Source organism: Pelophylax lessonae (genome assembly GCF_965119305.1).
Source record: "Pelophylax lessonae genome assembly, chromosome: 4".
In the NCBI taxonomy this organism is placed as follows: Eukaryota; Metazoa; Chordata; class Amphibia; order Anura; family Ranidae; genus Pelophylax; species Pelophylax lessonae.
The window spans coordinates 558,354,705-558,380,000 of NC_138771.1; the positions used below are offsets into that span (position 1 = coordinate 558,354,705).

Here is a 25,296-nt window from a genome sequence, read left to right on the forward strand (position 1 = left end):
TGACAAACGTAATGACTGGCCAATAGTGCCTATGGACAACGCCGGAGTGGCGTCTGTGATAACTACATGAATGGCAGAGCCATGGAGTAAAAAACACATGGAAGAACCTGCAACCTGGCAGTAGTACCTGATACCGGTAAGTCCACGGCGGGCGTCAGGTGATGGACTGAAGCACCTGACTGAGAGAGCAGCAGGCCGGAGTAGGGGAGGGGCGGCTCTATAAAGCCCGCTAGCTCCTCCCACAAATACCGGCCTGCGGCCAAACACTTATCTTGTTACAATGGCATCTGAAAGTGGGTGGGATATATTAGTCAGCAAGTAAACATGTTGTCGCTGAAGTTGATGTGTTGTTTGCTTTTATCTGGTCCTTGGGGCACTATTTCATTCACTGACACTATTGAAGGGCACAATTCCTCCCAATGACACCAACAATGGGGCACAATTCCTACCAATTACATCAATGATGTAGACTAAAGAGGCAAAGCGTGGTTTATTTTTTTTCTATTTTTCCGGTCTGGCGGGCGTCAGGATTGACGATGTATTTACATCAAGGGACACTATTTTTTTTTCTTTTTAATAAAGGACTTGTCAAAAAATGTGCTCTCTGGTTTCTACTTTTTTGCACTTTTTTTGGGAATGGGTATGGGAATGATGTACCCGATACCCATTCACATAGGGGGGCAAGATCTGGGGTCCCCTTGTTAAAGGGGGCTTACAGATTCAAATAAGCCCCCCACCCGCAGACTCCGACAACCACAGCCCAGTGTTGTCGGGAAGAGGCCCCCCCCAGGTTGAGTGCATGTAACCTGGTATGGTTCAGGAGGACATTTTTTCCTTTTAGAAATGTTGGTATTGCTTCAGCAGGCTCCATCGATTGTACAGATGTGCCACTTTACAGGCACATTAAGGACACCCCCCCCCCCCCCCCGGCAGGATATTTAAAGGAATGTTTCATTTTTATTGTATCCCACTCATTCCCTTCTCCCATCCCCATTACAAAATAAACAAAACGAACCAAAGATGCCGGAATGGTCATTGTCTCAGCTCTCACACTTGGGTTTTCAACTTAAATGTGTTGGAAGTGTTACCGGTAACAATGGAAGAACCATATCAGGCCCAATGCCTGGAAATATTGCTACATGTACATCGATCAGCCATAACATTATGGCCACTGACAAGTAAAGTGAATAACAATGATCATCTTGTTACAATGGCATCTGAAAGTGGGTGGGATATATTAGTCATTAAGTAAACATGTTGTCCCTGAAGTTGATGTGTTGTTTGCGTTTATCTGGTCCTTGGGGCACTATTTCATTCACTGACACTATTGAAGGGCACAATTCCTCCCAATGACACCAACAATGGGGCACAATTCCTACCAAGGATATTTAAAGGAATTTTTCATTTTTCATTTTTATTGTTTCACTTTAAACATCATTAAAATCACTGCTCCTGTAAAAATGATTGTTTTAAAAAAAATGTTTTGCATTGATACATGTCCGCAACAGCAATACCCAGGTCCCCATACACTTTTTTGGTAATACCTGGCTTATAAGCCTTTTAAAATGAGGAATTTTTTTTCATGTTCGTGTCCCATAGACTTTAACAGAGTTCGCATGTTCGCTAGACCTTTTCCCAGGCCTGTTGCTACAAGGCAGGCAAACCAAGCAATTGCTTGGGCCCCGAGCTGGCCTGGGGCCCCAAGACAACGACTGGTTAAGAATAAATGCAACGACACTGTGTAAGGCTGTGAGCGCCCCTTTGATCGTCAATGCAGTAAAGTGCAATGACACTGTTATCAGGATCTCCCTCAAGGGAGCCCCTCTCTGCCTCAACAGGTTTGTAAAAAGTCTGATAAGATCTGCAGACACAAGAGAGATCCCTGGCCTACCAGCTAGACTTTATGCAGAGTATGGACCAGCCCATGGACTGTGCAGACTGACAGCTCCTACTGTATACAGATAGCAGGGCTCTAAATGCAATTAAAATTCCTGCAGCCGGTGTGGATGAGTGAGGAGCAGATAGCATCAGGGTGAGTAGCTGCTAGAACCCTCTGCTTCTACATCTGCCGAGTGCCGACAGGTCTGAAAACTTCTTTCTTTTTTCTATCTCCCTTCTAATCTTAGTCTTCCTATGTCTCTTTTTGTTTATCTGTCCCCCTCCTCTCTCTCTCTCTCCTTTCTTTCTTTCTTTCTTTATTATATCTATATCTATCTATCTATATCATATAGATAGATAGATAGATAGATAGATAGATAGATAGATAGATAGATAGATAGATAGATAGATAGATAGATAGATAGATAGATAGATAGATAGATAGATAGATACTTAAACTGTATGGCTATGCTGTGGTTCCTGTAGGCTTTGCGTGTGTGCGGGGGGGGGGTCGGGGGGGCCTCCATGTCCATTTTGCTTGGGGCCCCCAAATTCCTTCAAATGGCCCTGCCTTTTCCCCTGTTCGAGATGTTTTGGGGGGTTTTTGGCCCATCATCACTAGTGCTTATTAAAAAAATGTAATAAAGATGTGACAATGTGTATGTGGATTCACTTTAATCAATGGAAATTGGTGTTTGGCGCACTTTAACCTGAGTACTCACTACACAGACATACTCCACCGACACACTACAATATACTGCAGTAAATCTGCACTAATGCACAGAAATATACTGCATTAAACGTGCACTAACACACAGAAATATACTGTGTTAAATGTGCAGTAATGCATGGGAATATACTGCGTTAAACGCGCAGCAACGCACTGAAATATACTGCATTAAAAGCCATGTAACGCACTGAACTATACTGCGTTAAACATGCAGTAACGCACAGAAACATACTGCGCTAAATGTACAGTAACGCACAAACATATACTGCGCTAAACAGCATGTAACGCACTAAAATATACTGCATTAAACGTAGCACTAACCCACAGAGACATACTGCATTAAACGACAAGTACGTACTGAAATATACTGTGTTAAACGTGCACTAAACCACAGAAATGTACTGTGTTAAATGGCACATAACGCATTGAAATACAGTATACTGTGTTAAACTTGCACTAACGCACTGAAATAAACTGTGTTAAACAGCACGTAATGCACTGAAATATACTGTAGTAAACGTGCAATAACACACAGAAATATACTGTACTAAACGTGCAATAACACACAGAAATATACTGCGTTAAACGGCATGTAATACACTGAAATATTCTGCATTAAATGTGCAGTAATGCACAGAAATATACTTCGCTAAATGTAACAAACTGAACTATAATGCAGTAAACCTGCCCTGACAAAATAAACTATGGCCACTACACTCACACTGACTGAACTATCACTAGATTCACACTAAACTGATATTCTACACTGACAATAAAATCAGAATAGCACACTATAGCACACTAACTCTCTAGTAGCACTGAACAGAGCCCTGTTCTATCTCTCTCCACACTGATTTCACACTAAAAATGGTCGCTATGGAAAGAATACTTTTATAGTTTGGGGTGGGACTAAGAGCAATGATCCATGATTGGATAGAGTCATCATTACTTTCTACAATCATGGCTCTAACAGTGCTCTGTGCCCTGATTGGGCAAAGCTTTCGTTGCTTCAGCCAATCAGGGCTTCCTATTAAGTGATTTGTGATCATTCAGCGACCGAACAAATGGTCGAATGCCCTGATAACTTGGGTATTCATCGAATGGGCAAACAGCCAATGTTCAGCCTGAACTCATGCTCGAGCCGAACCATTCGCCCATCCGTACTGTGCAGTAGATCCCTATATAAAACACTCCTGGCCATATGGTGCTGTAGACCTCCATATAAAACACTCCTGATCATATGGTTCTGTAGATCTCTATATGAAACACTCTTGGCCATTTGTTACTGTATATCTATATATGAAACACTCCTGTCCATGTAGTGCAGAAGGTCTATATGAAACATTGCTAGCCATAAGGGGCTGTGGATCTCTATATGAGACATTCCTGGCTATATGGTGCAGTGGATCTCTATATGAAACAATTCTGCTCATATTGTGTTGTAGACACCTATATGAAATTATTCTATTCTTGTGTTGCTGTAGACCCCTGTATGAAATGCTGCTATCCATATGTTGTGATAGACCTCTATATGATACACTCCTGGCCATATGGTGCTGTAAATTGCTATGTGAAACACTCCTGGCCATATGGTGCTATAGATCTCTATATGAAACATTGCTGGCCTTAGGGGCTGTAGATCTCTATATGAGACATTCCTGGCTATATGGTGCAGTAGATCTCTATATGAAACACTTCTGTCCATATGATGCTGTAGACCCCTGTATGAAACACTCCTATCCATATGGTGCTATAGACCGCTATAGTATACACTCCTGGCCATGCAGTGTGATGCTGTAGACTCCTACTGTAAATTAAACACTCCCATCCATAAGGTACTGTAGACCCCTATAAAAATATTTGTGATTTTGTTACCTCTATACTTCCAAACAATAAAGCACTCTTGTTTATTTTTGTTTTTTTGTTTTTTTACATCTTATCGTCTTTGCATTTGTGAGGTCGAAGGTTATTGTTATTCTTTGGAGAAGATCATACGTGTTCAGCAACAGAACATTTTGTATCTAAGAACATTCTTTTATTTGTCTAGCATTGTTTATATTTCCAGCTTTGGGGTATGATTTTACAAGCTTCCCCGAAGAGTTCTGCACAACCTCTAATTGTTATTCTTGTTAGACAAATAACCAATATGCATCTCTGAAGTCTGTGGGTACAGATTTGTCCTCCAACTACAAAGAACAAGTCATAGAACTAGACTTTAAGAATGAACAAGCGGTGGCTGTGTGGTTTTATACTTAGGTCATCTTACTGGTTTTAAATCAGTAAGAATTGTAAATATTCAAATATTTTGCTTAGGTCAAATATATGTTAGCAAAGAATGGTATTAAAGCAGAACCCCAGCTAAACAGCTACATGCACCATTCTAATACATATTTCTTTACTATTTCAGCTGGTAAAGTATTTGTAGTTCCGCTCTTTCAGTCTTGTGATTTATACACCCCCTGACAGTCATCATCACCAGGTTGATGATAGGCATAATTTTGGTTCAGCTTAGCAGCTTCCTTTGTGATCTCTACCAGCCCCTGTTCATAGTGCAAGGAGATGACATAGGAAGTTGTAAAGTTAAACCAGAAAATAGTAGAGTGGTCTACCTGGCTGTGCAGTATGGCAGAGGTGTGTAAGGCTGATGTCAGCTAGCATGGGAGCTACATGTGGAAACAAGTGAGTATATTTCTACCCTGTTTAGTCCTGTATAGTGATCATTGGCAAGTTGTCACCATCGACAAGATTGCTAGTGTGACATGGCCCTATATAGCTCTGGGTATAAGGAAATATGAACCTTTTGGTGGCAAATCAGTTTTGGTTCATGCCATTTACCTGTTTTTCAGCTCTTCGCATGGAGTTCCACTATTTTGATTTGGCTCACTGTCCAACTTAAGTGGTGGGCCAGTTTTTCAACTCTACTACTAGGCACACATGAAGACTGCTGACAGTAAATGCAAGCACCTCTAAGTTCCTGAGTGTTGGCAGGTGTCAGGCTGCCTCGCGCATGGCCATAGCAAGCTACAGGCGATAATAAGCAATGTTGGTCAAAATTGGAACTAGTTACTAGAGTGCTGATCAATTGTATAGAACGTGGTCTTGTATCTGGCACAACTGATTGGTACTATGGAGTATGAGCTTGTCTGTCTGTGGTGGAAACACCCAAGTGTACAGAGAATGTGTTTTCACCAATTCCAACATTTCCAGTAATGTATCCGACATCTCTATACACCCCACCCCACACAAGATTTCTTTGGGAACTTTTCCCTTCCCAGCGAACTGAGGCTCGAGCAGAAGAGACTTTTAAAAAGATCTCCACCTCACGGGAGAGGACTGACATTACAGCCTGGTGCTCCCCCAGAACGCTGTCTGATGCATGTCTCAGACTCATCCCCTCTCTTTCAGCAACAGTGAGCCATCCCAAGTCATTATCAGTTACACTGTCATTCTGACACACAACATTACACATCTGTTGGGCTGTAGTCAAAACCTCTGCCAGGTATGCACCCTTATCCGGTCCGTCTGACTGGAGGGTGTTAACTTCTGCAGCAGCCAACGTGCCCCTGACTACTGGCTGCTTTGCAGACCCTCCATTTGGCACAGCAGCTGTCATGTCCACCCCACTGTTTCACATATAAATTTCCTTTAACTACACTGTTAACTTTATATTTTTTTTATGGTCAAACTTTCCCAGTCTACCCTGTCTGTGCTCCAGTCACCAATACTTCACAGCACCATTCTATCTACCCAAGGAGACACAGGTGGACCTAATGGCTTGGCAGCAGTCACCTTGTGCAAGTCACTCTTATCCGCGTCTAACTTTGATAACACATGTTCTACCATTTAAGTTGATTCCCCATGCTGTTCCATCAAAGCAGTATCAGAGCTGTCCTGGACAACCACCAACTCCAACACACAGAGCTCTTGTGAGATTTCCAGGTACAACTCTGGGATCACCGTCTCTGGTTGCTGTGGGAGATATCCCACCTTCATCATCAATATTAATTGTAATATATTTTCCAACATCCTGGACTTTTACAGGCTGTCTAAGCCCATTACTAGCATGAGCATGTGGGACGTGGGCATGCCACCCTTCCTGGAAGCCTACCCATTTGGTTATGAATTGCCCAAGCCACATTCTGTCCCTCAAGACAGATGCTATTTGTGCACCCAAAACCTACTGTTATACTCAACACTGAAACATTCCTTTAGTGTGCCTAGTCGGGTTGTCTTAACGCCGGTAGTTGTGCTTTATTGAACTTTAACTTAACCACTTGCCAACCGCTCGCTGCAGATTTACTGCAGCAGGCTGGCTCGGCTCCCGCCCCCACTAGGCAGCTGGGATGCTGATCCACGGGACCGGTGGCCGCAATTGCCGCTGGGCACCCGCAATCGCTCCCTGCTGAGAGAGAAGGACGGTCAGCTGTTGTAAATACAGCTGACCGTTCTTCTCTCTGAAATGATCACAGAGTGCCTGTGATCCTTCTATATAGGATCACTGGTCTCTTTGGTCATTTCACAAGCCCATCCCCCCACAGTTAGAAAACACTCCCCTAGGCTCACATTTAACCCTTTGATCACTACTGTGTTAACCTCTTCCCTGCCAATGTCATTATTACAGTAACAGTGCATATTTTTAACACCAATTTTTGTAGTAATGTCACTGGTCCCCCCAAAAGTTTCAAAAATGTCAGTTCTAATCTACTAGATGTTATACCAGCTTGGCAGGACATTACAGGGTTCAGGCACTAGGCCTTGCTGATATGTTGGGTCCACATCTTTAATCAGTCCACTGAGAAACAGACAGAGCAGAGGCTTTTGCAGTCCCATTATAACTAGCCAGCCATAGTATGCAGGTGGTATAAGGCTCCAGAGCCAGGAAGAGAGATATTAGAAGTGGTTAGTGGGTGGGGTGTGGGTTAGCTTTTGTGGTGGGTTGTGTGGGTGGGTAGGGGTGCTTGGGGACATCGGGCTTGGACATTTCATTTATGTATTGTATTATGGACTAAGGTGTTATTCTAAAACAAATATTTGCGGTAGCCATTTGTAGGTGTCATATCCATTGTTTTGTTTGCTTATTGCAACTGCCTAAATGCCTTTTTTTACATAGGCTTGCCACAAACACTCCAACAATAGCAAGATTGTTTCTTGGAATACCTGGATTGTTTCTGATCTACTAGGTGTTATAATAGGCTACTTTGTTTGTCAGAGATCCAACTTGTTGAAAAGCTCCTTGTGAGAGGTCCCAATCCTTCAGTCAGTATATACTGTAGAAGAGTGAAGTAGTAGAGTACGAAGAATGAGTAACTGTCATCACCAAGTGATGATTACATTCCACTCCAGCACACCCAAAGACTTGCTTAAAGGGGGCTTTTCATCACAAAACAAGATCTGTTTATTGCAATCAAGCTCCTCCACTAATACCAAATTGCTGCATTAGAATGTAATAAATAGTAAATATTAACTTTTATATATATTATATATTAAATATTAATAGTAAATATTACCTTTTCCTTGGCTTCCACACTGAAGAGACTGCCGTTAAGATCCTTCTGGGGAGATCCAGTTAACAATAAATTTAAAATTTTGAAGTTGTAAATGTGACCAGACATTCACTGCAGGTGTATCTTTCTCATGCATTTTCTAAATTAAAATGATTGATTCACTTGCAGTGAATATTTTTTGAATGTCACATTCAATGCGTTATAAATTTGCCGCTAAGTAACAGTGGCGGCTGGTTCTCAAAATTTTTTTTGGGGGGGGGGGGGGGCGCAAAAAGAAAAATGTAATAGGTATTGCTTCGCGGCAAAAAACGCGGTAAAAACATGGCGTGAGTTTGAGGTCATGGTACAGGCATGGCACAGGTGATGGTATAGGCATGGCACAGGTGATGGTACAGGAAATGGTATAGGCATGGCACAGGTCATGGTAAGGGCATGGTACAGGTGATGGTACAGGCATGGCACAGGCATGGCACAGATGATGGTATAGGCATGGCACCGGTGATGGTATATGCATGGCACAGGTGATGGTATAGGCATGGCACAGGTGATGGTACAGGCATGTCACAGGTCATGGTACAGGAGATGGTATAGGCATGGCACAGGTCATGGTAAGGGCATGGCACAGGTCATGGTAAGGGCATGGCACAGGTCATGGCACAGGTGATGGTACAGGCATGGCATAGGCATGGCACAGATGATGGTATAGGCATGGCACAGGTTATGGTACAGGCATGTCACAGGTCATGACACAGGCATCGCACAGGTCATGGTACAGGCATGTCACAAGTCATGGTAAGGGCATGGCACAGGTCATGGCACAGGTCATGGTACAGGCATGTCACAGGTCATGGTAAGGGCATGGCACAGGTCATGGTACAGGCATGTCACAGGTGATGGTATAGGCATGGCACAGGTCATGGTACAGGCATGTCACAGGTGATGGTATAGGCATGTCACAGGTCATGGTAAGGGCATGTCACAGGTCATGGCACAGGTCATGGTACAGGCATGGCACAGGTCATGGTAAGGGCATGGCACAGGTCATGGTACAGGCATGTCACAGGTGATGGTATAGGCATGTCACAGGTCATGGTAATGGCATGTCACAGGTCATGGCACAGGTCATGGTACAGGAATGTCACAGGTCATGGCACAGGTCATGACGCAGGCATGGCACAGGTCATGGTGCAGGCATGTCACAGGTCATGGTAAGGGCATGGCACAGGTCATGGTACAGGCATGTCACAGGTCATGGCACAGGTCATGGTACAGGCATGTCCCAGGTCATGTCCCAGGTCATGTCCCAGGTCATGGCACAGGCATGGCACAGGTCATGGTACAGGTCATGGTAAGGGCATGGCACAGGTCATGGTACAGGCATGGCACAGGTCGTGGTAAGGGCATGGCACAGGTCATGGTACAGGCATGTCACAGGTCATGGTAAGGACATGGCACAGGTCATGGTACAGGCGTGTCACAGGTCATGGTAAGGGCATGGCACAGGTCATGGTACAGGCATGGCACAGGTCATGGTAAGGGCATGGCACATGTCATGGTACAGGCATGTCACAGGTCATGGTAAGGGCATGGCACAGGTCATGGTACAGGCATGTCACAGGTCATGGTAAGTGCATGGCACAGGTCATGGTAAGGGCATGGCACAGGTCATGGTACAGGCATGGCACAGGTCATGGTAAGGGCATGGCACAGGTCATGGTACAGGCATGTCACAGGTAATGGTAAGGGCATGGCATAGGTCATGGTACAGGCATGTCACAGGTCATGGTAAGGGCATGGCACAGGTGATGGTACAGGAAATGGTATAGGTATGGCACAGGTCATGGTAAGGGCATGGCATAGGTGATGGTACAGGCATGGCACAGGCATGGCACAGATGATGGTATATGCATGGCACCGGTGATGGTATATGCATGGCACAGGTGATGGTATAGGCATGGCACAGGTGATGGTACAGGCATGTCACAGGTCATGGTACAGGAGATGGTATAGGCATGGCACAGGTCATGGTAAGGGCATGGCACAGGTCATGGCACAGGTGATGGTACAGGCATGGCATAGGCATGGCGCAGATGATGGTATAGGCATGGCACAGGTCATGGTACAGGCATGGCACAGGTTATGGTACAGGCATGTCACAGGTCATGACACAGGCATCGCACAGGTCATGGTACAGGCATGTCACAGGTCATGGTAAGGGCATGGCACAGGTCATGGCACAGGTCATGGTACAGGCATGTCACAGGTCATGGTAAGGGCATGGCACATGTCATGGTACATGTATGTCACAGGTCATGGTATAGGCATGTCACAGGTCATGGTAAGGGCATGTCACAGGTCATGGCACAGGTCATGGTACAGGCATGGCACAGGTCATGGTAAGGGCATGGCACAGGTCATGGTACAGGCATGTCACAGGTCATGGTAAGGGCATGGCACAGGTCATGGTACAGGCATGTCACAGGTCATGGTAAGGGCATGGCACAGGTCATGGTACAGGCATGCCACAGGTCATGGTAAGCGCATGGCACAGGTCATGGTAAGGGCATGGCACAGGTCATGGTAAGGGCATGTCACAGGTCATGGCACAGGTCATGGTAAGGGCATGGCACAGGTCATGGTACAGGCATGGTACAGGTCATGGTAAGGGCATGGCACAGGTCATTGTAAGGCATGTCACAGGTCATGGTAAGTGCATGGCACATGTCATGGTAAGGCATGTCACAGGTCATGGTAAGTGCATGGTACAGGTCATGGTAAGGGCATGTCACAGGTCATGGTAAGGGTATGTCAAAGGTCATGGTAAGGGCATGGCACATGTCATGGTACATGTATGTCACAGGTCATGGTATAGGCATGTCACAGGTCATGGTAAGGGCATGTCACAGGTCATGGCACAGGTCATGGTACAGGCATGGCACAGGTCATGGTAAGGGCATGGCACAGGTCAAGGTACAGGCATGTCACAGGTCATGGTAAGGGCATGGCACAGGTCATGGTACAGGTATGTCACAGGTCATGGTAAGGGCATGGCACAGGTCATGGTACAGGCATGGCACAGGTCATGGTAAGGGCATGGCACAGGTCATGGTACAGGCATGTCACAGGTCATGGTAAGGGCATGGCACAGGTCATGGTACAGGCATGTCACAGGTCATGGTAAGTGCATGGCACAGGTCATGGTAAGGGCATGGCACAGGTCATGGTAAGGGCATGTCACAGGTCATGGCACAGGTCATGGTAAGGGCATGGCACAGGTCATGGTACAGGCATGGCACAGGTCATGGTAAGGGCATGGCACAGGTCATGGTACAGGCATGTCACAGGTCATGGTAAGGGCATGGCACAGGTCATGGTAAGGCATGTCACAGGTCATGGTAAGTGCATGGCACATGTCATGGTAAGGCATGTCACAGGTCATGGTAAGTGCATGGCACAGGTCATGGTAAGGGCATGTCACAGGTCATGGTAAGGGTATGTCAAAGGTCATGGTAAGGGCATGTCACAGGTCATGGTACAGGCATGTCACAGGTCATGGTACAGGCATGTCACAGGTCATGGCACAGGCATGTCACAGGTCATGTCACAGGTCATGGCACAGGCATGTCACAGGTCATGGCACAGGTCATGGCACAGGCATGTCACAGGTCATGTTACAGGTCATGCCACAGGCATGTCACAGGTCATGGCACAGGCATGTCACAGGTCATGGCACAGGTCATGTCACAATGGCACAGGCATGTCACAGGTCATGTCACATGTCACGGCCGGTCGATAGGGAACGCAGGGGCGCCCCCCCCCCCCAATCATCTTCAAAGAAAAAAAATCTTCAAAGAAAAAAAAATTACCATGTAGTCCACTATGGGGCGCCGGACTTATTGCTGGCTATGGGGGGGTTTGGCATCCCACGTGGGCCCAGGCAGAGGCTGTCTGGGTGTCACCGGGGCGCAAGCAATGTGCCCCGACACTCCCCACTAGTCCTGTCCTGGCTGTGATTGGTCCAGACCCAAGCCTGGACCAATCATGATTCAGGACATCCCTGTTGACGTCGTTGGGGGAGGTGGGCCCATTGTTTACATAAACTTCTCGCATTTACATTCATTTGTGTTTGTATCACTAAATTTAAAAAAATGCTTTGTATATACGGTATATTAGAAAAAAAATAAGCCAATATTTAACCTTAGTAAGCCCTAATTTTTTTAATAACACCCCTAATTTTTTTTTGCTGCATTATTGTTTATATAAACTTCTCACATTTATGTTCATACTTTTTGTTTCACCAAATTGCAAAAAAAATGCTTTGTACTGGAAACATGACTCCAAGGGGCAAAAACACAGAATAAAATTTGTAGTTAACCCTAATTTTTTTTTTCTTCCATAAAATTTGTAGTTAATAATGTATGTTTATTAACTCCTTTATTCCCTCTCTTTTTTTTTTTTTTTTTTTTACTATTTGTATATTTACAACTTAATGGTGCATTTGTTTTTCTAATAATAAATTAAACAGTTTGGAGGGGTGGAGGGGGTTGCACCGTGCATTCTTGCCTTGGGTGCTAGAGGTCCTTGTCCTGGCATTGTGTAGATACACATTGTAATATTGCTTGGGGACAAACACATTGTAATATTTAGACAAATAACCTGTTTGCTCTTCAGGGTATAAATTACAGAGAATCCAAACAGCTTTCTTCCAATCCATTTCCCCACACATATACACCCACTGTGTGCTCCTACAGCTGCTCACCTAATATCCATAATGTCACCATTGGTGGTATTCATCCTCCTGGTCATAGGTGAGTTTATCATTTTGTTTCGTATGTATAAAATAAAATTAATTCCTAGTGTGTTAGGTGTCTATGGAGAGTTCCAAGAACACCAGAGAATGTTTTGGGTCAATATTTTTGCCAACCATACTGGATTGCTTGCCTTTCCTCTCTTTCCTCTAAGCTTCATACATCCACACCTGCAGCCACGTAGCTTTGTAATTTCCATGAAATCTACATAATTCTACAGAATTTACAGGAACATTTTACAGGCAAACAATGTCCACTATACAGAATACTGCCTATATAAAACATGATCATAAATTGGCACTATGTACATATAAATAATACATTGTTTAAATTATAGAAACATTGCCATTGCTTCCAAGAATTTACAAAGATAGTCCATAAGTGATGTCAGTTCAAGTAGAAGAGATGTTTGTTTTCATATGCAATTGCCACTGAATGTTCAAGTACATCTGTATATGGAATACAGCCTGATACCTCTGATACAAAGAACATATAACAAGGTGCCACAGAAAAAAATGAATCTTCTTGCTTCAAAAAATTGTTTCCTGACTTAAATTTTGTAAACTGTGCATCATGAACATATAAGTCTTCTTGGCATACTATCATTTTTCTTCCCTTCCCCTGTATCTGTACTTTTTGCATTCCTGTATAATCCTTTACCTTGGTTTCTTTCTCTTATTTGTCTTCCATCTCTTTTCTCTATTCATTCACTACTTTCCTCCACAAATACTACATCACTTCAACAACAAATAGAATCAAATAGTATTATGTGTCTCTGGGGTAGTAATTAGTACTAAATTAAGATGAACCTGGTACCTACATCCCAATTATAGATCTAGATCAAGGACTAAAGATAGTCCTACCACATAGTGGTTTAATTTGAGGGCTTTTTGGAGGGGACTTTACCAGTTAAAACACCAATACTTAAAAAGTTATAAATTGTATTACATTTCTTGACATACAAAAAATGAAAAAACAAGAAGAACAACCATACAGACATTACATATAGAGGACTTCCTCTTTAAAAGCACAGTATGTTCATTTACTAGTATTACTACTCAGTTGATCTGCCAAAAGAGGCTAGGATTGTCAACAGTAGCACGGCATGTTTCGCTGTCGCTTCCTCAGGGACATATAGAGGAAACCCTAGATAGGCAGCGACCCTCATATTCCTGCAGCCGGCCATTACCCTGTATATAGGCTCTAAGGATATCGTCCTGAACTCTAGTTATTACTACAATTCCTCTATATGCCCCTGAGGAAGCGACAGCGAAACATGTCGGGCTACTGTTAACAATCCTAGCCTCTTTTGGCAAATCAACTGAGGAGTAATACTAGTAAATGAGCATACTGTGCTTTTAAAGAGGAAGTCCTCTATATTTAATGTCTGTATGATTGTTCTTCTTGTTGTTTTTACATTTTTTGTATGTCAAGAAATGTAATAAAACACCAATACTTTTTAAATATTGGTGTTTTAACTGGTTAATATGTACCATTAAAGTCCCCTCCAAAAAGCCCTCAAATTAAACCACTATGTGGTAGGACTATCTTTAGTCCTTGATCTAAACAAATAGAACCATTATTTCTCATTGGTCTGCCAAAAGCTTTTTTCTGTGTACAACCTACTAAAACACTGGTTTCACACGGACATGTCCATTGTGCGCATCTGCCTGCTCAGCAGGGGATCTCCAGCTGAGCAGGCAAATGACAGGTCCATGTCCGCTCCGCCATGCAGAGCGGACATGGACACAGCCCCGCTCTCCTCTACGGGGCAATCGAGGCAATGGAGCAATCAAATGGAAACAGACTGCCTGCTTGCAGACAGGATCAGATGACGGCAGGTGTCAGTGGACATGTGTCCCATAGGGGAGACTGGAGGGTCTGATCAGGTCCACCTGAAAAACTGACAGGTAGACCTGATTGGAAAGCCCCTGTGAAACCAGCCTAAGGGCTCATGTACACAGGGCAATTGAAAAACTCTTCTGAACGCTGGAAATTGACAGCTGGAAACAACGGTGAAAAATGTCCATTTTACAGCTTTTATATACCGAGTTAGAGCGGAGACTGTGAGCCAGGCCTTCTCATCAAACATCCATGCCTGACCTCATAAATGCGCTTCTAGAAGAACGGTCAAACATTCCAAAAGACACACACCTAAACTTTGTGGACAGCCTTCCCAGAAGAGTTGAAGCTATTATAGCTGCAAAGGGTGGGCCAACTCAGTATTGAACCCTACAGACTAAGACTGGGATGCCACTAAAGTTCATGTGCATGTAAAGGCATGTGTCCCAATACTTTTGACAATAGTGTGTGTGTGTGTGTGTGGGGGTGTGTGTGTATATATATATATATATATATATATATATATATATATATATTCACATTTCAATGCCTAGTTTAAGAGCATATTTACCCAATTCATAATAAACTTCTTATTAAATCAATTGAATTTTCTAAAGTACATATTTGTTTATAATTCAGTTGCATGCTTTTTAAGAATTTGCCAGGTAAATAATTAACAAGAATTATTTCTTTTACGGTCAGTGCAACTTTTGGCATTCACCATGTAAATTCCTTCTTAGCTGTGTAACTGATATTAGTGACTCTGGTAGTGGTTAATAAATAAATGAGGGATAGAGACTTCCGCACATAATGTAGTATTTTATTATCTTTTATGTTCAGTCAGAGAGAAATATAAATATGTCTTCAGACTTTTTCTAAGCTTCGTCCATACTATTTTTTTTTTGTTTGTATTCCTTCTCTCCTCCATTTTCATATGAAAATTATTTTGTGGACAATAAATTTAAAGAAAAAAATTGACTGTCTTGCAGAAATTTTATAACAACAATAATAACAATAATAATAGCAATAGTAGCAATCATAATATGATCAGTTATCATTTGAACTCAGTTCCAGGTCTACATGCGCTTCCAACAGGACAGAAATACAAGGTTGTCATTCCACAGCAAATCCACGCACTGTACAAAAGTGACACTCAGGTAAAACTATAATAAATGTATGAAAAAATGATATGAGTTAATATATCTATATGTATACACATATCTGTGTACAATCAATGATCTGTCATCAGTTCAGAGCTCAAAGGAATACATCCAAGTGGTGTTGGGGCTTCATTGCTTATTAATACAGCAGAGAAGTAAAGGGAAAAAGGCAACCATTTAAAGAGCCCACTAGCTCTGGGTAGGTGGCTCACATGCAACCAGAGCTACCCCCGCCAATGTTACAACCCTGCCTTTCGGCAAGGTACCTCTATACCACCTGCCAACCTGGGTGCTCATCAGTGGTGGCTTGTGCATTGAGGGCGCCGCCCCCCTATCCACGCAGAGTTGTTAGCTCGTTCACGTCAAGAGGCAGGTATAAGATGAGTTACGACCCTTCAATGTTAACTCCCCCTGTGTAGTGAATGTTCCCCCTCTGGCCAGGAGATGCAAAGACACATAGCACTTAATGCAGATACATCTAATTTATTCCAGTTCGGCTCCCATATTTATGGGACATTTGAGCGGCAAAAACCAGTTTAAACTAGTGTACAATTCATGGGTCAGTTTAACAATAGAATATATCTCTACTAAAACAATACATGAAAAGGCTTTTGTTTTCCCCATATATTTCTGTAAGTGTGGGGTGTAGTGTGTCTGAAAGTTTGTTTGTGGAAAGGGCCGTTTCGTCTCTTGCTCAGCTGTCTGATGTGTTAATATGTAAGTGATTGTCAGTGTTCAGGTGTTTGTCTGTAATCCATATGCAAAAGTTAAGTGTCCTAGGATGATAGAAATGTTTTTAATATGTAACACTTATCAATGTGTCTGTAATCTGTATGCGGAGCCTAACTGTTAAGTGTCCTAGGATGAAATGTGTTTAACAGGTAATTGCAAGGGACCACATTCCATTGGAAAGTGGGCATTAGCTAAAATGAATTCTCTGGTATCATGAAATTTAACATTTCATCAAGGCACACATTTTTTCAAGAGTTCAATGGGTTTTTTTTTTTTCTGAAGCACGTGATTAGAGCCAGAGGCTCTAATAGGCTTCAGAAAAGGGTGGGCTCGGGGCGCAGAGCACTGCGCCCCAAGCCCATCCATTTGTGTGACAATAGCGAATGAATATTTGCTATTGTCACACAGATCCTCCTCCTGGCCAATTAGGAAGCGGGTCTGAGACCCATTTCCTGATTGGCCGAAAGGCGAACCCATGACATCTGTGTAGCTTTTAAAAAAAATTAGCCCACATGTCCCACATATGTGTTGCTGGGCAGCTGATGTTTTTGTGCTGAAAGCGCGATCCCTCGCTCTCAGCACAAAGACCGAGCTGTAAAAGACAGCACTTGGTCTAGGAAAAAGATTGGTAGCCCGTGGGACCGGCTTCTGGTCATGTGACCACTGTGATAGTGGGCACATGATCACCAATCCTTCCTGCCTCCCGGGCATTCGGAAACTATTTAAAGGGTGCCAGGGCAGACAGAAAGGGGATATATTAGGAGGGACAGAATAAATTGCTGCCTGGGATCCCAAGCTCTAAAGCAGCCCTTCTAAACTTTTTTAACGAGGAGGAACCCCTGGAATAATTTTCAAGGCCTAGGCTTTCCTTTTAATAATTACAATATCTACAGTTCACTGTACATTAGTGTGATGGCCATTGCAAAGAATGTTCCTTACATTGGTGGTCTTTGAGAAGTACCACCAAAAGATGATTGGTGTCAGTAGTTACTCATCTCAATGCTCAAGAAACTCTTAACAGCCTTTGGAGAAGCCCTAGGGTTTCATGGAAGCTGGGTTGAGAAAGGCTGCTCTAGCGTGACCAAAAGAGATACAATCAATTTCTGCCTTGTAAGCCTTGTTTCTAGAAGGGGATTGGCAATGTCAGCCTCTGCATTGTTCTAAAAAAAGGGTTTTCTTTAAGATTAGCAAATGTTCATGTACAATACCTTTGCAAATTAGGAACTTACTCATGTATAAGATCCAGTTCAAACACTATGTTCCAAATCCCATGAAATTTCTTTATAAACTCATGTCAGAAAAAAAAACACAATTGTCAGTGTACTCTTATTCAATGCATGATCCAGTTAAAGTGGTTCTAAAGTCTTAACATTTTTTTTTTTTTTAGCTTAAATGCATTCCCTGCCTTAAAGCTTTACTACACCCACAACAGTAAAATCGATCTGTATTTGCAGTAAAGCATGCTTGTTATACTCACTGTGGAGCCTAAGGGGTAATCCCTTGCATTGTGTATAAAGGCTGTTCCATCCTGTTTCTCTGATCCTCCTCTTCTTCCACTGTCTCCAAAAAATAACCTGATACTTACAAAGCAAGGGGATGGACTGCACATGCTCAGTTTGGTGTGTATTGCTAGAAAGTTTTTTTTTTTTTTTTCTTCTTAGGAGAGTGCATCTTATCAGCACAGGGCCAATCAGCACTGTCCAGACATGTCCAGACAAAGTATCAAGGGAGAATGAAAACTCCACTTACAAGCTGTACTAGGAACTGATACAAGTCTCAAGACTGCTATATACTGCTGATGAGAAAATATATTTATCTGTTTATATCTACTAAAATAATTGCATTTCCATGTTCTGTGTACTGTGGGAGACCAGATATGGTGAATGCAGGTTCTGGGTTTAATAACACTTGACTTGATCCAGTACTGTGCTGTTCTCAGCGTCACTCTTTTCCTAATCTCACAGGAGACATAAATAGCAGCAGGAGCCATTGGCTGTCAGACAATTCTGTAAGAAGGGTGCAGGAGGTGTGCCAACCCATGCTTTGTGTGTCTATGGACGCACACTGCCTGGTTCAGAAGTGCATCTTCGCAAGTGCCCTCTGAGCAGCTGGCTTGCCGAGGGGGCACTTGGAAGAGAGGAGGAGTAAAGAGAACTGGCAGGGGACCCCAGAAGAGGAGGTAAGAGACCACTCTGTGCAATACAATTGAATAGAGCAGGTAAGTATAACATCTTTTTTTATAATATCATTAAAAAAATAAAGGCTTCACAATCACTTTAAACTTGTGAGGGGCCCATGAATTATTAACAACCTATGGCCAATTGTACATTTATTCCCCACTGTTAAAGGGCACTGACTGCACTTCTCCTATGCTCTCCTCCCCAGGACCAATACCCGCATGTGGTTAAGTATGAATTACAGATTGAAGAAGAACCTCTGGTTTTACACCTGGAGAGGAATGAGTAAGTGACACATTTGAGCACTTGGAGGGAAGAATGATGGGGGAGGTTGAAATGCTGCAAACCCTTTAATTTCCCCTCTTTACATCCCTCAGGGAACTGATAGCTGATAATTATATGGAGACAAGGTATGATCAGGATGACAATCCGATAGTGATAAGCCCTAAGGAGAACATAAAGGTAAAGTCACGTTCTTTCTTGATGATGAGGGGACAAATATTATTTCTATGTTCTTTTACAACTGACTTACTAAATTCTCTACTCCACGATACATGGGGTTTTATTTTATATTACAACAATTTAGAGCATGCAAACTGCATTGGGGAGTTGTCTGGAGGCAGCATGGACCTGAGGCCAGACAACTTTCTGAGCTATCTAATCTCTCTGTTTTGTGTCATAGTGTTGTAAAGTCTATGTAATCCCTACCAATGAACTTCTCGTACTTGGTGTCTTTTGGTCTGTTAAATGTACCATTGGAAGCATTTTGTTATACTATCTGTTTATTAAATGCAAAGAAAGAATTGTTGATCCAATCAGAAATTCAGAGCAGTCCTGTGTCTTGTTCTCCCTACATGTGTCATTTGAGTGGTTTTATAATTATCAATCAGCTGTGGCAGCTGCAGGGCACTAATGAGAAAAGCTGCTGGGGAGTTTTCTGGCCATGGACCCGAAATGTTGATGTTTTGTTCCCCAAGCCACTTCTGCCTTATGGCAAGGTGCTCCATCATGCTGGAAAAGGCATTGTTCCTCACCAAACTGTTCTTGGATGGTTGGGAGAAGTTGCTCTCGGACAATGTTTTTTTACCATTCTTTATTCATGGCTGTGTTCTTAGGAAAAATTGTGAGTCAGCCCACTCCCTTGGCTGAGAAGCAACCCCACATATGAATGGTCTCAGGATGCTTTTTCTGTTGGCATGACACAGGACTGATGGTAAAGCTCACATTTTCTTCTCTGGACAAGTTTTTTTTTCCAGATGCCTTAAATAATCGGAAAGAGAATTCATCAGAGAAAATGACTTTACCCCAGTCCTCAGTAGTCCAATCCCTGTACTTTTTGCAGAATTTCAGTCTGTCCCTGATTTTTTTCCTGGAGAGAAGTGGCTTCCTTGCTGCCCTCCTTGACACCAGGCCGTCCTCCAAAAGTCTTCCCCTCACTGTGCATGCAGATGCACTCATACCTGCCTGCTGCCATTCCTGAGCAAGCTCTGCACTGGAGGTGCCCCGATCCCGCATCTGAATCAACTGTAGGAGACGGTTCTGTCGCTTGCTGGACTTTCTTTGGTGCCCTGAAGCTTTCTTTACAAATGCAGTGGAAATGTTTTTTTTTTATAAAATTAAGTTCATTTTCATGGCAAACAGGGACTTTGCAAATAATTGCAATTCATCTGATCACTCTTCATAACATTCTGGAGTATATGCAAATTGCTATCATAAAAACTGAGGCAGCAGACTGTGAAAATTAATGTTTGTGTTATTTTCAAAACTTTTGGCCATGGCTGTACAAACAGCTTTACGTGGTTGCCTTATTTTCCATTATCACATGACAGCATTGTGCGGTCACAGACCAATACATGTCTCTTGCCACCCATATATATTTTTTGTCCATAAGTTGGTGTTAATAGTTGAGACTGCCCTGCAGCCACTGTGAGTATTTGAGTACATTTCTGTTCTGTAGCAGTATCAGCCATCAGACCAGACACACAGGGGGAGATTTACTAAAACTGGAGAACTCAGAATCTGGTGCAGCTATGCATGGTAACCAATCAGTTTCTAACTTCAGCTTGTTTGGTTATGCTTTGACAATAAAACCTGAAAGATTTTTAGTTTCAATGCAGAATTGCACCAGATTTTACACGTTCTGGTTTTAGTATATCTCCCCCATGTAATATTTTTTTTTTTTTTAAAGGTTTTTATTAAACAAACAAAACACAGTACACCAAAAGAAAAATGGCAGTGCAACATAAAAGAGAGGATACAGAACATACAAAGCATCCTCTCCAATCATCTAACAAAATAGAACCACAGTACAGAGAATACCCAGTAATCGTGGTAAAAGGGGGGGTAACACATTATTATAAGCAATATATAACGACACATGCGGAGCAAAAGAAGGCACTTTAGACATCGCCTAGGAGGCGTCAGACACCGAGGAGGCAGTAAGATCAGAGTCTACCCAGAAGGACCAGATTTTATTGAATTTCTTCGGACATCCTCTGGCCTCATACGTCAGTTTATACAAAGGCAGAGCCTGATTAACAATAGAGATCCAAAATGGAACGTCAGGGGGTGTGGAAGATTTCCAACGGAGAGCAATAGCTTTCCTAGCATAGAAAAAGAGCAAACGCAGAAATAGTTTCGTGCGGGCCGGAGCATCCTCATCATCCACATACCCTAGGAGACAACGAAGGGGGCCACAGACATTGGACAATTGAGAGATATCAGTTATAAAGGCCGTCACCCCTGACCAAAAGGCACGGACAGGGGGACATTCCCAAAACATGTGAAAGAAGGATCCCACACCATCAGAGCACTTAGAGCAGAGAGGGGAGGATAATGTACCAATTTTATGAAGGAACAGGGGAGTGTAGTAAGCCCTATACAGGAATTTTAATTGTATGACTCTATCCCTGGAGGAAATTACAACCGGGATTTGTTCAGGAAGGACGTCATGCCATACCTCCTCCGTCAAGTCCGGGACGTTCTCACGCCACTGGGACTCAACCACCGCCAAGCGCTTAGACTTAGAATGCAAAAGCCTACGATAATATGTGGAGACCAGTTTCTCATGTGAAGAGTCAGAGAGGAGATATTCCAAGGGGGATGGCTCCAGCGAGACATCCCGGAGGCCAAACTGTGCAGCCGCCGCATGTCTCAGCTGGAGGTAGCGAAAATGAGCCGTAGATGGTACAGCAAAAGTGGACTGCATGTCCGCAAAGGACCGGAAGGTTCCCCGGACATACAGGTGATCAACAGACTTCACCCCAAGACGGGCCCAAAAAATACCGTCGTCCCGACCGAAAAACTCCCGAAACCGAGGATTGTGCCAAAGGGGGGCATTAGGGGAGTACGACCCCGGAGGGTCGGCCTCACCCAATGCGGTAGCCGCAAAAACCCGTAGAGTGACCGAGATAAGTGCAGTGTTCGGCCTGCCCATAGTAGATCTACGGTGCAGCAAATTTTGCAGAGATTCATAGGACGTGAAAATAGCCGCCTCCAAAGCCGCCGCAGCATGATTGTCCTCGGGATGGAACCACCAATGTGCGTGTGCCCACTGGGAGGCAAAATAATAAAGGCGTAGGTTGGGCGCTGCCAGTCCCCCCGCCAATACAGGTAACTGTAACGCATCTCTGGCCACACGTGCCGGCCGACCCCCCCAGATAAATGAAGTGAGGAGCGAATCGATGACCTGGAAACGACGTTTGGTAACATATATCGGGGAGTGACTCAACACATACAGAAATCGGGGAAGGAACATCATTTTAAAAATGTTGATCCTACCCAAAACCGTGAGAGGAAGCTGGGACCAGAGCTGTAGAGAAGATTTAAGTCGGGCAACCAAGGGATCTAAATTATTGGGGAGGAAACGAGACAAGGGAAGTTGAATGTCAACCCCCAAGTATCGAAACCGATCTACCACCTGGAGAGGGCATGATGCGAGAGAAGGGGGCAGAACCTGGGGATCCAGGGGGAACAGAGTAGATTTACTCCAGTTCACCCGGAAACCCGAGAAGTGACCGAAGCGATCAATAATGGACAATAGAGTGGGGAGGGATTGATATGGATCCGCTAGATATATCAACATATCATCCGCATACAAGGAAACCTTTTCCTCCAAGCCATTGATCACAAAGCCCGCAACAGCCGCACACTGGCGGATCTGCGCAGCCAAAGGCTCAATGGCCAGGGCGAAGAGTAACAGGGACAACGGGCACCCCTGCCTAGTACCCCGAAAAATGGGAAAGGAGTCAGACACGGAATTATTGACCCTGATACGGGCGCGAGGGAGATAATATAGAAGTTGTACCCATTTTATGAAGCCCCGATCCGAATCCAAATTTCGCCAATACCTCCAAGAGATAAGGCCACTCCACTGAATCAAAAGCCTTGTGAGTGTCCAGGGCTACCACAACCCTAGCCCCCACAGAATCATGAGTCGTCTGAAGGTTGGTAAAAAGTCTACGCAAGTTGATCGAGGTAGACCGGCCAGGAATAAACCCCGACTGGTCCGCCCCGACCAAGTCCGTGACAACCGTATTCAGCCGTCTCTCCAGGACCTTGGCCAAAATCTTCACATCTGTATTAATAAGTGAGATCGGACGGTACGATTCACAGAGAAGAGGGTCCTTGCGCGGCTTCGGGATGAGTACTATAAGGGCTTCCGTCATGGAGGGTGGCAGACGTCCTTCCTTCAGAGCACAAGTAAACACTTTCAACAAATGGGGGACCAGCAATTCCCTATAGTGAAGATACCATTCAATGGGGAAACCATCCAAGCCAGGTGTCTTATTATGTGCAAACGTAGCTACGGCCTTGTCAATCTCATCTGTGGTCAAAGGGGAATCTAAGAAGCGAGATTGGTCGACCGACAATGCGGGCAATTCAATATCATATAGAAAATCATCAAGTTCGATAATAGTGTAATGGGCCTGGGTGCGGTATAAAGAGGAATAAAATTCAACAAAACTATGAAGAATATCAGGAGTTTGTTCTACAATGACACCGGCCTGGCTGGTGACCCGGGGAATGATACAAGGTTGAAAATCCGGCCTAGCTAAGTAGGCCAACAAACGACTGTTTTTGTCCCCCAGTTCAAAAATTCTTTGATTCTGATATAACAGTTTTTTCTGGGTGCGCTCAATAAGGACGAGATCCAAATCACGGGCTCTGGCCCGCCAAGCGGCGTGATTCTGAGGGGAGGGGTCGTCAGAGTATTGCCGTTCAGCCGTATGCAATGCCCGTTCGGCGTCAACCAACTTGGTCTGACGCGCCTTCCGAGCATGGCCTATGGCAGACGAGAAGGTGCCCCGCATAGTGGCCTTGAAGGCGTCCCAGGTCAGCAGTGCCGACCCCTCCCGTCCATTGAGCGCCCAGAAAGAATTCAATTCCGTGAGCCCCTGATCAGTCACCGCGGGGTCCGCCAGCCACAGGGGGCTCAGTCGCCACAATTTATAGTTAGGTGGGGACCCCAAAGCAAGGTCCACCAGCAAAGGGGAGTGGTCAGATACCGCCCGCGGGAGGTACCTGATCCCCGAGAGCGGACCCAGCAGTTCCCGAGAGAGCAAACAGAGGTCAATCCTAGATAGAGTGTGGTGTGAGCTCGAATAACAAGAAAACTCAGTAATCCCCCCATGTTTCCACCTCCAGGCGTCCGTGAGGTCCAATTTGTCTAAGTAGGAGCGCAGGGGGGTATGTTGGGAAGAAGCAGCCCCAGAGCGGTCCAAAGCATTGTCGAGGACCGTGTTAAAGTCACCCGCCATAATAAGAGGGCCCTCCGCCATTTCCAAAACCAAACCCAGAACACGGTCAAAGAATGACTTAGTAAACGGCGGGGGGACATAAACATTCACCAGGGTATAAGGTTTACCTAAATATTCAATAACAAGGATAACAAAGCACCCCGAGGGGTCCGTCTTTAAATGTTTAATAGTGACTGGAGCGGATTTGGCAATTAAAATGGACGTGCCTCGGGCATAGGAAGAGTAGGTAGAGTGTAGCGCATACGCCACGTGTGCCCGCTTAAGGGCCATAACCCTGGACCCCTGGAGGTGTGTCTCCTGTAACAAAACAACGTGAGGACTATGGCGTTTTAAATAGTCAAACATCAGAGACCGTTTCACTTTAGAATTTAGCCCCCTGACGTTCCATGAGATTATACGTAGAGTAGACATAGAAATATACCAACAATCAGAGTTAGCGCCCCGTAGGTCAGCCCAAAAACAGGCAAACCCCGAAGGGCCAAGGCACAACCAGCATCTGAGAGGAGCCCAGAAAAAGGAGTACACATAAGACATAAAAAAAGTGACAACAGGAACATAGTAAACAAAATCAACTGTATCGCATAAGGAGAGAGCATGACCCCAGAAACAAAAAAAGGAAAAACTGTACCGACCCTGTGGATCAAAATGGTGCAAACAAACAAACCAAAAAGAAAAGACCCGCAGGTTGCGGATGGCAATAGTAACA

General features: G+C 44.1%; 1 protein-coding gene across 1 annotated transcript in view; it reads left to right on the forward strand.

Moving 5' to 3' along the window:
• Nucleotides 1-15,791: 15,791 nt before the first annotated feature.
• LOC309552768 (snake venom metalloproteinase ACLH-like) overlaps nucleotides 15,792-25,296 on the forward strand; it is a gene marked incomplete at its 3' end in the record, with an annotated part of 89,414 nt that continues 79,909 nt past the window's right edge. Inside the window, exons 1-3 of the mRNA XM_082253683.1 lie at nucleotides 15,792-15,919; nucleotides 19,040-19,116; nucleotides 19,209-19,293. Of these exons, the coding sequence (XP_082109809.1) occupies nucleotides 15,806-15,919; nucleotides 19,040-19,116; nucleotides 19,209-19,293 (276 nt within the window). The 5' untranslated portion in view covers nucleotides 15,792-15,805. The remainder of the gene's footprint in view (nucleotides 15,920-19,039; nucleotides 19,117-19,208; nucleotides 19,294-25,296) is intronic.